Source organism: Dama dama, chromosome 18 (assembly GCF_033118175.1).
Source record: "Dama dama isolate Ldn47 chromosome 18, ASM3311817v1, whole genome shotgun sequence".
NCBI lineage: Eukaryota > Metazoa > Chordata > Mammalia > Artiodactyla > Cervidae > Dama > Dama dama.
Genome location: NC_083698.1, coordinates 106,038,282 through 106,052,934, shown reverse-complemented (window position 1 = coordinate 106,052,934; position 14,653 = coordinate 106,038,282). Strand labels below are relative to the sequence as shown.

At 45.7% G+C, this 14,653-nt stretch overlaps 1 protein-coding gene across 1 annotated transcript in view; it reads right to left on the bottom strand.

Annotated features, from left to right (window-relative positions):
* Positions 1-14,653, bottom strand: part of CNTNAP2 (contactin associated protein 2) — a 2,213,955-nt gene that overhangs the window by 32,718 nt on the left and 2,166,584 nt on the right. The window contains exon 23 of the mRNA XM_061165994.1: positions 4,573-4,812. Within this exon, the coding sequence (XP_061021977.1) occupies positions 4,573-4,812 (240 nt within the window). The remainder of the gene's footprint in view (positions 1-4,572; positions 4,813-14,653) is intronic.

Below are 14,653 nucleotides of genomic sequence, written 5' to 3'. Positions count from 1 at the left end.
CCCACTTTCTTCACATAATGATCTGGCGAGCCCCTATCAAGGCCACCATGTAGCCCTGCTCCAGGAGCCACAGGCTACAATGCAAATGCATCCTTTGTAGTTGTGCAGTGCACAGCCTGACCAACTGTGAATGTTCCTCACTTTAAAAAACACTGACAGAGCCTAACAGGCGTTAGAGAGGCAATGAGCAGCTCAGTCAGTAGTGTTCCAGAAGAGAAAAAGAATCTTATTACATGAAGGCAGCATACCTTGGAATCCACTCTGTCTTTATCATTTGATATCATCTAAGATACAGAAAGAAATATAAGGGAGCAGAAAGAACGTAAGACCAAAGGGTGGATGTCTGGAATTCCAGTTTCCAGGTCTCTGCAAAGCAAGTATTCCAGTGTGAGCATGAAGAGAAGAGCCCTTAGTTGTTCACTGGGTTGTGTTAGTTGCTGGGTCCTGTCCAGCTCTCTGTGGTCTCATGGACTGTAGCCCACCTGGCTTTGTCCACAGAATTCTCCAGGCAAGAATACTGGAGTGGGTTGCCATTCCCTTCTCCAGGGGATCTTCCTGACTCAGGGATCGAACCCAGGTCTCCTGCACTGCAGGCAGATTCTTTACCATCTGAGCCAGCAGAGAAGCCCCAGTTGATCATGAAGTTCCCTTTAATACTAAAGCCACAGATACCCTATCTTCACAGCAAGGGGCATGCTTTATTTTAAAATAAATGTGCATGCTTCATTTTAAAGCAGCATTTCCCCCCCTGATATCCTTCCAAATTAAGCTTGCAACTGATTTAAAAAAACTGAATAATAACTTGGCATCTTCCTCCAGCTGAAGCTCCTTCTATGAAGATGCATTTTCATGGGATGCCTTGAGTCTGACCCCACACTGTGATTTCTTGTTTGTTTGTTCCAAGTGTGTTTTTCCAGTTGCCAGTAGGCAGACTAGTTTTCCTCAAGTACCAATAAAAACTCAGTCCCCATGAGCCTTCTTGTGAAATGGTCAGAGGAGCCCAATCTTTGGCAAGATCACTGCCATAGCCTTTCAATTTGGGATTTCACCACAGAAGGGCCTCATTGTTTTTCATAAACTTGTTTCTGGGTATTTGCTGTTCTTTTCTTTTGGTAACCTTACTTTGAAGGGTTTGCCAAGAGGGCCATTATTAAGCTCTCTTATTTAGTGATTGAGTGATTCTCCATCTTGCTACACATTAGAATCACCTGGGGGAGGTTTTACATCTCTGGCCATCCTACCCCTAAAGTATCTGATTTAACTGGTCAGGGGTGTGGCCTGGAAATCAGGGGTTTGAAAAGCTCCCTAGGTGATGTGAAATGCATCTGCGATAGAGGCGAGTGCTTTTGACTTTGTTGTGCACATGATAAGTCATGGGGGGAATCTGGCCAAAATGTGGTGTCGATTCAGTGGGTCTGGGATAGGGCCTGGGCTTTGCATTTCCGACAAGCTTCTAGGTGATACTCATACTGCTGGTGAGGACCACACTTTTCAAGGCACCAGATCACATGAATCTCCTTCCAAGCACCTTCTATTCAAACCAGGACTAAGGAGCTCTTCCTGTCCTGTATCTGCACAGACTCAAGTAACACGATTTACAGCTAGAAATGGCATCTTTGTGTATGCATTGTTGTTTTGTTTCTGAATATCTGATAGTGAGGCTTCTGAATCATACAAAAAAGATGATCCAGAAAAGCAAAACCCCGGAATCAGAATTCAGAGCAATGAATTGAGGTTCACAAGAACTAGGCTGCAACTGCTGATGTGAGGAGCTACTAATAACCCCAGAGTTGGTATGAAGATTACTTTAAGCCAAGGATATTTGGGATTTGACAAACGCAGAAAGAAATCTTTTGGGAACTTCCCATATCAGACTACAAATAGAATGAGACCATAAATCTCCTTTTCTGGGAGCCTTTAAGTCCCAGGAAGGAGGCCAAGAGCAAAGCTACCCGAAATCACCCTCTCCAGGGGAGGTTTTATGGCCTTGAAAAGGACATAGACCATTCACGCTGGCATGAACAAACATTATCACAAACTTTATCTCCTGTTTTTCCTTTAGAAGCCCATTTGTTCTTCCCAGAGGTTTCCCCCACCTTCTTTTTCTCTGCGAAGAAAGGAAAAGTAGGGGGAAAGTTTGGCCTCCTAGACACTAAGCCTCTGGGGTCTGATATTAAGTAATTCTTCCCTTGTATCTTTCTCTGCCCCTCGTCCAGCCCCCAACCCCCATTCTTTCTTTTTCCCACTCACCAAAAAGAAAAAAAAATGTTACCCAAACAAGCCTTCTGTATTACATTTCATAAATGGTTTTCTGTTCTCTTAATAAAGTTTGTGAGATGGAGACACATATTTCTTTATAAGCATTTATCCATTACGGAAATTAACCTGGAATTCCAATTGCAGAATAAACTATGTTGATGAGATTCATATAGCAAATGGTAAACACCAAGTAAGAACTTTCTGCCCAAGTACAAACAGAAAATTTCTGCAAATGGATCTTATGTTATATAGGTCAGGCCACCATAATACCTGGGTTATAGACTCTGATTTGAACATTGAAATGTTCCCTATACACATTACTACATCAATCAGAAGAATGAAACTGTCACGTATAAAGCATGATTTTTAAAAAAATAAATGAACTTGGGACTTCCCTGGTGGCCCAGTGGCTAAGACTGCATTCCCAATGCAGGGGGCCCGGGTTTGATCCCTGGTCAGGGAACTAGATCCCACACACCACAGCTAAGGATACCGTGTACCGCCAAATAAATAAACATGAAAAACAAACAACTCAAACTTTGGCCTTTACAACTGGATCTCACAGACCATCGAGCAAATAATTTGCTAATTAAGGCAAGAACAAATACGAACTCCCATTAGACCAAAGGAGCGTCTAGAGGCTTTTGAAACTGATTTCTTGGCAGCTGACAATGGAGACCACACACACTGATGGCCTCAAGCGGTGAGAACCTGTAACAGCCTAGGAACCTGCCTGTTTCAAAACTAGGCCCTGTCTCCACCCACCCTCGCATTTGGAAGACTCTATCTGAGAAGTCTGTCCTCCGCAGCCCTGACAAGGCCTTGGCCCATCTCATATCTTCACTACTTTTCTTCTTGCATCACCAGGCCTGCTTTCCTTTGTTCAAGCCAGCCCACAAGTAAAAGCCAGCGGCCGTGTCATCCTAGCAATACTCGTAGAAGGGAATTCTTTTTAAGTACTCCTGGCACACACCCTCTCCATGGTATTGGAACCCATGTGTGAGGAACAAAGAGGACTGTTTAGTCTGTCTATTCTGACAACAGGGCAATTCTGGCTTCTTTTTGAAGCTTCATAACGCTTAGCAGGCAAATTCTGGTAAGAATTCATGAGGACAAGAGCTTCCTGGAAGCTGATAAATAACTGTATTTGGGGGTGGAATATGTATAAGCAATCAAACATACGGTGTTTCCAAGATGAACTGTTACAAATCAGAAGCTAGGGTCGGGGAGGACCAGAAAGCCTTGACTGGACATTCACACATCACAGCAAGTTGTGTCTAATATAATAAAAGCAACCACTTTGTTAGTGTTTAGTTTTGCAGCTAAACTTCTGTCCAGTTTGCTCCGTGTCGATGGCTCACTCTGCCAAGTGTTTTAAATCCATCATCTTGCAAGGAATTCTCTAAGTTAGGTCTTGATTTCAGATGTGGGGAGACTGAGGAACAAGGTTAAGAAAACTGCTGGGCAGAGGCAGTGATGGTATCAGACCCCAGGCCTCCCGCCCCTTCCTCGCCCTTTCCTGTCTTGGACGTCAGCAAAAGTCAGCCATCACTTTGGAGACTCATCAGTAGGTCTGGAGGTGTCTCCGAGATCTTGCCCACTTCATACCTTAGGGGTGAAAAAGCAGAGACTTGGAGAGCCTTACTCAAGCAGCCCGACCATCTGGTAGAGTGAGGAGGGGGACCCATGGGCTCCCCACCACTCAGAGCCATGTGGACACTGAATTTGCATCCAATTAATTTTGTAGTCGACCGCTGCATCCCTTCATTTTAGTGCTATGCTTTCAAATGACCAGTATTATTATCCGCAAAAGTGGTAAAAATCCACTGAGCTTTCTTAGCCTACATGCACCCCTAAAGCCTGGAAGGCTACAGGGTTGTTTGTATACATACATGGTTGGGAGAGTAATCTGTACAGTTCTAGGTAACCTTTTAATATTAGAACGTGGATGGTGGGGCTGCAAGACAGCTGAATCACAAAGGCAGAAGCAAGGAAGTGATTTGATCAGATCATCCAACAGTCACGTTGAAGATATCCTTTTAGGCATCTCATTATTTCCCTTAAATGCAGAAGAGTCAATAATGTTATACTCCTTCCCTTCAACTTATTTACTTCTGGCCCCGAGCAAGAATACAGTGTTACGTTTTGAGCCTTGGAAGTGCTAAGTACTCTGTGTTCACACGCTCCTTCACTTCTTTAATCCCCCAACTACGTCACCAGCGATGGTCTGTTATTAATTCCCATTTTACAGACGAGAAGACTGAGGCTTAAAGAAAGAAAGCATCCCACCCAAGACAGGGCTTTGGACTTTACCTGAATCCAGGTGGTCCAAGTGCCAGGGGTCGGTGGCGGACGACATGGGTGACAGGGTGAGCGGGGAGGCCCCGCAGTTGGATTCCACCAGCTCGCCCTGGATGTGCACGTGAGCTGAGGCGTTGGTCTGCCTCAAGGCCGCCTTGAGGGGGGCGATTTGGTTGAACTGGACTCTGGAGAGGCACCCGGTGAATCCCGGGGTGTTGTACTTGTGGATCTCTTGGTCGATCTTTCCTGTTTCTAAAAGAGAAAGAAAGAGAAAGTAAAAACCATGTCCCATTCACCAGATCACAACTGTACCATACTCTCATCTTGGAATGTGTGTGTCCAAATCTTACTCTTGGCTTTCAGTTTAAGATATTATGTTCTTTTGGATGAAACATGAATGACTTGATAAGGATTTAGGGCTGGAGACTTCACTTTAAAAGGACCTTCTCTGTCACGTTGTAAGAAGGGTAAAACTATATTTGCTAAAATAAAATACATTCCTAATTACCTTCCAGTTACTTGAGATGTTGCTGAAACTAACAACACTCACTTGACTCTGATTGACTTTTCACCTCTTTTCTGATGCTTCAGTGACTCATATATACTGAACAGCCTTCCCAGACCTTCTGGTAGATTATAGTTTCCTTTTGCACCTCTTATTTTCTTCTTTTGAATTCTTTTTTTTTTTTTTTTAAAAAGAAAAAATGATTCCTACAGCCTATAATCCCAGAGAAGGGAATGGTAACCCACTCCACTATTCCTGCCTAGAGAATCCCGTGGACAGAACTTGGCGAGCTACAGTCCCTGGGGTTGCAAAGAGTCGGTCGGACACGACTAAGTGACTAAGGCACACACACAGCCTGTAATCAGGAATTTTCTTTCTTTAGAATCCAGTCCTCTGGGAATTCTGAGGCTTCCAGAATCCCAGCTAGTGTGGGAAGGGCGTTTTGAGAGTCAGGAAAGTTTCCTAACTCAATCACAAACATATAAATGCATTTAAAAATCATCACCTCCCCCAAACCTGTAAGTTAAGCTTCTTCTCTTACACTAGCATTCAAATGAGGGGTGAGTCTGGGTGGGGGCATTTCCAAGGTACTGTTTGAATTAATATAAACACACACTGGGACTTCTCTAGTGGTCCAGTGGCTAAGACTCTGCACTCCCAATGCAGGGGGCTCCGGTTCAATCCCTGGTCAGGGAACTAGATCCCACATGCCACAACTAAAACCTGGTGTAGCCAGATAAATAAATAAATAAAAAGAAATCACACGGGCTTCCATGGTGGCTCAGACGGTAAAGAATCTGCCTGCAAGGCAGGAGATGCAGGTTTGATACCTGGGTCAGAGAGATACCCTGCAGAAGGGAATAGCAACCCACTCCAGTATTCTTGCCTGGAGAATTCCATGGACAGAGGAGCCTGGCTGGCTACAGCCCATGGGGTCGCAAAGAGTTGGACATGACTGAGCGACTAAGCACCCACACACACACATCTTCATACCAGTTAAGCAAAAGCAAGTGTCTTCTTGACCATGGCCCTGGATTCTAGAACCTACCAAGCAGAACGAGCGCTGGAGTCCTAGACCCTCCTACTCCTCCTACTCCGTGGTTCTTATCAGTGTGGTTCCTGGACCAGCACCATTAGCATCACCTGGGAAGGTGTTAAAAGCTGGGAAGCTGTTAGCATCACCTGGGAAGGGTGGGGCCCAGCCCTTGGCACGTCAGCATGCCCTCCAGGTGACCTGATATCGTTAAGGTCTGAGAACCACAGCTAAACTATGGGCAATGATGGCGCAGGGCTGCAAACCCAGGTGGTGGGCAACCAGCTCTCCAGAGAAGAGCACAGAGCTTGTATTCCGGGTGGGAGACTATGCTAACATGATGATGACCTTTTAAATCCAAGGACGAGGATGTGAGCTAGTCACCCTTCCACTTGAACTGTGGAAAATAAAGACTTTGGAAAACAGGAGCTAGATACTTCTTTAAAAAGCTGGATTCAGAGCAGGTGATGTCTCTAATGGGGGAATGAATACAGGTGAAATAGTCTTGTATAACAATTTACTCCCCCATTAATTAAAGAATAAATCAATGGCGAAGGGAGCTTTCAGACCTTGAGGGCACAAGAAATGAATGTATTGATTATTCGTCACATTAAAAAGTCAGTGTATTGATTGACTTGCACTAGGCCCATGTAAATTTTGATTAGTAGAAGAGATGACAACTGGGGCGATGATGATGAAGACAGTAATCCTGGGGATGCTAATTGGGTCTCACTTAGACAAGTACATAAATAAATTTTAATTAATGATTGTCCATATTTTCCTCCTGCTGCAAATTTCAGTCTGTGACTCAGAGCTAAAGCACATTCCATTTAAGATGGAGAGGCAGGGTGCACCCGCCCTGTGTACGAAAGTCCTGCCATCAGGACATGTCCTGAGGGTTCCTCTGATGACCAGGAAGAGGCTCTGGTCCCACCGACACCTGTGCTGGCTTGTTCCCCCCTTCCTCCCTTGCTTTTTCCTCAAGGCTTGCAGGCTACACGGCGATCCATTCTTCGGCTCCTTGTCTATTGTCAGAATTTCTGGTATTTGGTTTCCGCCCCCTCCCTCCGCATTGGCTCAGACGGTAAAGAATCTCCCTGCGATGCAGGGGACATGGGTTTGATTCCTGGGTTGGGAAGATGCCCTGGAGAAGGGCATGGCAACCCACTCCAGTATTCTTGCCTGGAGAATCCCATTGGCAGAGGGGCTGGTGGGCTACAGTCCACAGGGTCGCAAAGAGTCAGACACGACTGAGTGAGGAACACTCACACCCTCCCTTCAGCCATCTGCCTTCCCCTGGACCATCCTCACACCAAGGAGACCCGCGAGGACTCTGATCCCAGGGTGGGGAGGAGGAGCTCAGCTCCCTTCTCTCTGGCTTCATCCGTGGTGGTTGCACCACAATAAATAGCCACTGGTGGCAGGAAGCTGGGAATGACCTCAGCTCCACCAGCTGCTTCCTGTCAATTAAAGGAGGGTCACTTTGGCCTGTCCAGCTTTGAAGTAGGGTTCCAGAAGGAAGATTCTGGAACTGGTGGCTACTGCCATCTTGTGGGACTTCAGCTCAGTTCCATTCAACTCACTTCATCACAGGTACTGGCCACATGACGCAGAAGCAGGAAGGTAGACAAATACAAGGATTCACCCTCAGCAGCCTTCCTCCAGGGGATCTTCCCCACCCAGGGACAGAACCTGCGTCTCTTACATCTCTTGTATTGGCAGATGGGTTCTTTACCACTAGCGCCACCAGAGAAGTGGAGGAGGGCATGGCAACCCACTCCAGTATTCCTGCCCAGAGAATCCCGTGGACAGAGGAGCCTGGTGGGCTACAGTCCATGGGGTCGCAAGAGTCGGACACGACAGAGCAACTTAGCATGCACGCATGCATGCACGCACCCTGGGCAGCCCACAACCTCGCTGGGGAAGGATATAACCCACTAACTCCACTTGTGAACACAAGCTGTCTAGTAACAAGTCAGTATTTGTTGAACCCTTAAAACGTGCTCAACGTCCCATGCAAATTGGACATTTAATTCCTAGAAATACCCCTGAAGGAGGGAGCATTGCTGTCTCTGTGTAATGTGTGAGGCAATGAGGCTTAAGATCCACCCCCTGCTGAGGCCAGGCAGACCCCAGGGCTTCAACCTCTACAATGTTCTGAGAAAACCTTGTGCTTGGTAAAATGATTGAAGTCTGTCCCCTGGAGGAGGATATAGTGACCACTCCAGTATCTTGCCTGGGAGATCCCATGGACAGAGGAGCCCGGTGGGCCGCGGTCCATGGGGTTACAGAGAGTTGGACACGTCTGAGTGACGGAGCACACACCTGGTGAACCAGGGAGGCAGGTTTGCATGGGGTTCTGGAAAGCACTTCAGGAGGAGTAACACTGCAACTAGGGTTTTTTTGGGTTTTGTTTTTGGTGATAAGAACACTTAACATAAAATTTACCCTCTTAACAAATGTTTATGTATACAATACAGTCTTGTTAAACTTACAGGCACTCTGGGACTTCTTCTTGCATAAGTGAAAGTATGCACCTTTGACCAACATCGCCTGATCCAAGCCCTCACCCCAGCCCCTGGAAACCATGATTTCACTCTTGGTTTCTACGACTTTGATTATTTCAGGTGCCTTATGTAAGTGGGATCAAGCAGGATTTATTCTTCTGTGTCAAGTTTATTTCACGTAGCATAATGTCCTCTAAGTTCATCCATGTGGTAGCAAATGGCAGGATTTCCTTCTTTTTTAAGGCTGAATGATACTTCACCATATGTGTATATTTTATTTTCTTTATCTGGTCCTCTGTCAATGGATATTTAGGTTGTTCCCAGGCCTTGGCTATTGTGAATAGTGCTGCTAGGAACATGGGAGTGCAGATATCTGTTCAAGGTCTTGATTTCAATTCTTTGAACATACCCAAAAGCAGAATTGCTGGATCCCATGGTAGTTCTATGTTTAATGTTTTGAGAAACCTCTGCACTATTTTTCATAGTGACTAAACAATTCCCCTTTCCCACCAACTTCTCCTGATCCTCACCAATGCTTGTTATCTTTTGTAGAACTAGGTTTTGGGAATGAAAGGAAAGAGAACTGCAGGTTGAGTCTGCTGTGAGGTTTTGGTTCTGGGACCTATAGGCCTTAAATGAGGTCAGAACTCAAGGTCAGATTGGGAAAGACCTTGAACACTGCGTTAAGATGTTTGTATTTCAGTAAGAAACTCAACGATATTTTAGCTGCAGGGGATTGTGGTGGGAACTACATTAGGTATTAGATTAGAAAGAATTCTAGAGGAGCACAAACATTGCTCTGAGTAGGTCTGCCAACACCCTGGGCAAAAAACAGGGGTTCTTCTCTTTGCAGTAGGGCCAAGGCAGAGCTACGCTGTGGATAAAGTGCCCCACTCTTCACCAGCATCCTCTTGTCTTTGCCCAGCCACTGAAGAATCTATAGAGACTCCGTTTTGGATTTGTTTCCTCTGCTAGCGAGGTGGGTAAGAAACTTCTGATCCTGGCTACCTTTCATATGGTCCTTGACATAGTTTCCTAAACTTTAAGATGGATAGGCTTGGGACTTCCCTGGTGGTCCAGTGCCTAAGATTCCTCCCTCCCAAGGCAGGGAGCCTGGGACTGACCCCTGGTCAGGGAAGATACCCACATGCCAAAATTATAAGAGCCGTGCAGTCAAATAAATAAATGAATATTTTTAGAAAGGGCAAGCTTCTGATCACACCCCAGAAAATGAGTAGTCTCACAGCTGTATATACCTGATGGTTCCCAATTCACTGTGGGGCCCCCACTTCTTAAAGAGCTGCGCTCCCCTGTTTCCTTCTGATCTCAGGAGGGGTAAGTGACACAAGGCAGATGGCCAGAGGGGATCCCAAGGCAGGGGGTTCTGACGATGACCAGGAACCAGGGGAACAGAGGGAGGCAGGGGCTCTAGGGGCCAAGCTCTGCTTTAGCTTTTCCCCGTCTGTGCTTTCTCTCTTTTGGGGAAAATCCCCAGGGTTTCAACTGTTGTTCTTTTCCTAAAAGGCAGCTGGGTCACAAAGACAAGGGATCTGATGCTCAGGAAAGCAGAACCAATACTTTCAAGCCCGGACAGTGTCTGGATGTGCTTCTAAAGACCCTTGGCTGAGACCCGTTCCCCCTGGGGCCCATGAATGCAACAGACGCTCTTGTCTCTTCAGGGCCAGATGGTTCCAACTCTGGACCATGTGATAATGACATTAAGAGCTTCCACTATAAACCAAAATTGTTTGGTACTGGGTTGAGTACTGTGTTGAGTACTTTACAAAAGTACTTTTGAGGTACTGTGTTCAGTACTTTACAAAATTATTTATTTGTTTGGCTACAACAGGTCTTAGTTGCAGCACGAGGGATCTCTGGTTGTGGCCTGTGGGATCTAGTTCCCTGACCACGGATCGAACCCAAGGCCTACTGCCTTAGGAGCACGGAGTCTTAGCCACTGGACCACAAGGGAAGTCCCTGTTTAGTACTTTTTATGCAGTATTCCACTGTTTTCTAACAGCCCTGTGAGCCAAACAGGATTATCCCCACTTCACAGATGGGATGCTTTTGAACTGTGGTGCTAAAGAAGACTCTTGAGAGTTCCTTATCAAGCCAGTCAATCCTAAAGGAAATCAGCCCTAAAAGAAATCAATCCTAGATATGCATTGGAAGGACTGATGCTGAAGCTGAAACTCCAATACTTTGGCCACCTGATGAGAAGAACTGATGTGAAGACCCTGATGCTGGGAAAGATTGAAGGCAGGAGGATAAGAGGGCGGCAGAGGATGAGATGGTTGGATGGCATCACTGATTCAATGGACATGAGCTTGAGCAAGCTTTGGGAGCTGGTGATGGACAGGGAAGCCTGGTGTGCTGCAGTCCATGGCGTCACAAACAGTCGGACACAACTGAGCATCTGAACAACACAGATGGGAAAACTAAGGCTTGGAGAAATTAAGGTTTTGTCAATGAATGAACATTTATGTTTCATACAAAAAAAGCAGAGAAGTCAGATGTTTCATATTCTCAATTTCTCCCTGAAAAAGAGACTATATTATGGAATTTTATATTCATTTGGATTTCGGGCATTTCTATTGAGGGACTCTTCATAAGAGTGGCACAGTGAGGTTTCATTTTTAAAAAATTTAAATGGCTATTAGAGACTCCTTTAAGACCATTCATTGTTCATTAGTGAGTGGGCCAATAATAAAGACTTTTCAAAATGCTGTGAACTGATGTCAGAGCCTTTCCAGCATTGGTTAAAGCACCAGCAAGTTCAGTAAACACTTGTCTGGGATAAAAATCTATACTATTTAAGAATGTCTAAGAAATGACAGTAACACTATCACTTTAGTGCCTTTGAGCTCATTAAAAGTAAATTACGTTAATCTGTGAAATTGATTGCACTGGTGTTCTACTGAAATCAAATATTAAAATATGATTTACTGTAAGAAGCTACCTTCTGTGTGGCGATGTCTTGGCTGAGGGCTAATCTGGGGGAAAACCTGCTCAAAGCATGCAAATTTCAGAAATGCAGCGCAGTCACTTCTGAAATTAAGTTCCCAAGCTGTTGTTAGTACTTTAATGTCTTGTATTCATAGTGATATGGGTTATAGAAAATAGCCCATTTAAAATACTGATGCAATTCTGGGTGAAATCTTAAAATGAAATGCTCTTGACAATACTTTTAAGGAGGGTGCAGCAATTACACCGCAAAGCATTAGCATGCCTTCCAGGCTCTTTCTTACTCAGTTGCTGAATACGAGCGACAGGCAGGGGTGTTTGAGAAATGAGAAGAGGAAAGGGCACTTGAGGAGCAAGAAATGCTGGGAGAAGGAAGCCAGCCCGGTCGAGGACCCAACTGTTCGAGGACCTGGAGGACACCCAGGAGCCTCCTCAGCGACGGGACACGCATTCTGATCAGACTCACAAAGACATTTCTCATTTCCCTTCAAGACGATTCAAAATGCATCTACACAGTCTTTTTGAGCATCACATGGGATCTATTCACTGGCTGATTTTTGTTGGGCTTTACACTTTTTAGAATTTTCTATCAATATCCCTTTCTTGGAGGGATGTGATATTATGAAATATGAAATATCACCATTAACTTAATGTCTTACTTTTTATGAAACAGAGCCAAGAGCTCTTAGAAGGCTGATGAGACCTGATGTAGGTTTTTGCTAAGGCTATGCTGTGTGCCCCTCACTGTGCCAGGGGCTGAGGGGGTCAGCCTTTTAGAATTTGGGGGATCAGAACGGGATGGCAGAGCTCCCCTTTGCTCTGCAGAGACTGCAGTTACCATCGGCCCATAGCATCATCTCTCCTCTAGTCCTACCCTCAACTCGCGGGAGGAACATGTCCCACTGATGGCACTGGAGGTGGTTTAAGGTTACTCACGGACTGGATGTTAAACAACATCCAATCTCAGGGTGACAAAGTTAATTCCTCTCAATTTTCTTTCCATCCTTCAAAGATAGGGTCTTAGGTCCGCTCTGGTTGGGACTGGACTGTGTTTTCCGCCACCCATACCTGCTATGTTCCCTTTTTAACAAAGAAAGAATGGATCTGGACACTTCTGGAGGCAAGAGTGTAGAACTTCACATAATTTTCATAGAATATATTTTTATCACCGCCTTATCATTATAGCAAGCACTACGGGTATTTCATTTCATGGGCGCATTACAAAATTTCCAAAGGAAATTATAAACATTTTCCTTTTAGCATGCATGCCAAGTTGCTTCTTTCGTGTCTGACTCTTTGCAACCCTATGGGCCATAACCCACCATGCTCCTCTGTCCATGGGATTCTCCAGGTAAGAATACTGGGTGGGTTGCCATGCCCCCCACCAGGCAATCTTCCCGACCCGGGATCGAACCCGTGTCTCTTACATCGCCTGCATTGGCAGGTGGGCTCTTTAACACTAGCGCCACCTGGGAAGTCCTTTTAGCACAGATTTAAGCTTCCCAGATAGCTCAGTTGGTTAAAGAATCCGCCTGCAATGCAGGAGACCCAGGTTTGATTCCTGGGTCGGGAAGATCTGCTGGAGAAGGGATAGGCTACCCACTCCAGTATTCCTGGGCTTCCCTTGTGGCTCAGCTGGTAAAGAATCTGCCTGCAAGGTGGGAGACGTGGGTTCGATCCCTGGATTGGGAAGATCCCCTGGAAAAGGGAAAGGCTACCCACTCCAGTATCCTGGCCTGGAGAATTCCATGGACTATATAGTCCATGGGGTCGCAAAGAGTCAGACTGAGTGACTTTCACTAAGTAAAAAATGGTTAAGTCCATTTAAAGAAAAGTACTAAGTAAATAACAGTAATGTAGGTAAATGGAAATGGAAAATATGTAACTGGAAATGGCAAAAATTATACCATTGGTCCTCAACCCTTTGATTCTCCGTGTTAGTGGCCTCTGTTCCCTTCAGATGTAATTCCACCTTCCTCCCTGATAGCTGTGATTCTCCATCACTTAGAACACCGTGGTCCCCCTGCCCTTTAAAAGGAGGGCTCCAAATGGCTCCCCCTCAGATCCTGCTCCTGGCTCTAACCACTTGGCCCAGGCATCCTCATTCCCTACACTTACGGGCCAGAAACCTGAATTTGTGCCTCTACTGGATTTACTGTTTCCGTGAGAGCTAACGTCGCTCATTCAGTCCCTGTGTCCCACGGACAGTCTACACCTGGCCTGAAGCAATCGGCCGGTGACTGCTTGCTGGCCACACCGAGACTCTACCTTAAATGTCCGTCATGCAGTTTGCTTGTGCCGGAAGGGCCGAGCACTCTGGAAATTTAGGCACAGCAAGGTTCACTGGGGGCCAGAGTTCATCAGCCTCAAGGGTAAAGAGCTGTGGAATGTGGCCTTGAAAGAGGAAGGGGAAGTAGTGAATTTAGATCCAGTAGATCACTATACATTTATTTCCAGAAGTACTATTACTTGGAAATCTGTCCATCTCACTAAGAATGCACTGGTCTCTGAAAATACTATTGTGTGGCTCTGAAACCAACTCTTTGGCTAAAGGTGAATATTCACTGTTACATAAACCCTCTAGAGCACAGTTATATGGGGCCTAATGAAATGAGTAGGAAGTGGGCTTGAAATCGCTGCCAGGCTGAAGATGTAAACAATCCTTGGGAAATCAGGCTGGGATGAGGTTGGTGAGCACTCATCTGGTGAAGACTTGAAAACAAGAGCAGGTCCTGCGGGGCTGGCAGCCACCCTAGGTGGGGAGGGGACCCTCGGGTGAGTGCTGAGCACCTGGGTTTCACCTGAGAGTGGAGCTGGTGTGGGTATGAGGGTGGCGGCAAGCTTCCCATTTGGCCATAGCTGTAGTAACGGGAGCCTGAATGGGTTTCGGAATTTACTATTCCTAGAATAAACAAATGGGAAATAACTGAAACAAAAAGATCCGCCCCCCAAACCCCAACCAAAAAAGTCGAGAGCATTCATCTAAAAAAGCAAAACCAAACCAAATAAACCTCATTCCTCAATTCCAACATAAGTCTTAAACACTAGGCAGGGCCCTGAAATGCTGGAATCCAGGTCCAGCCT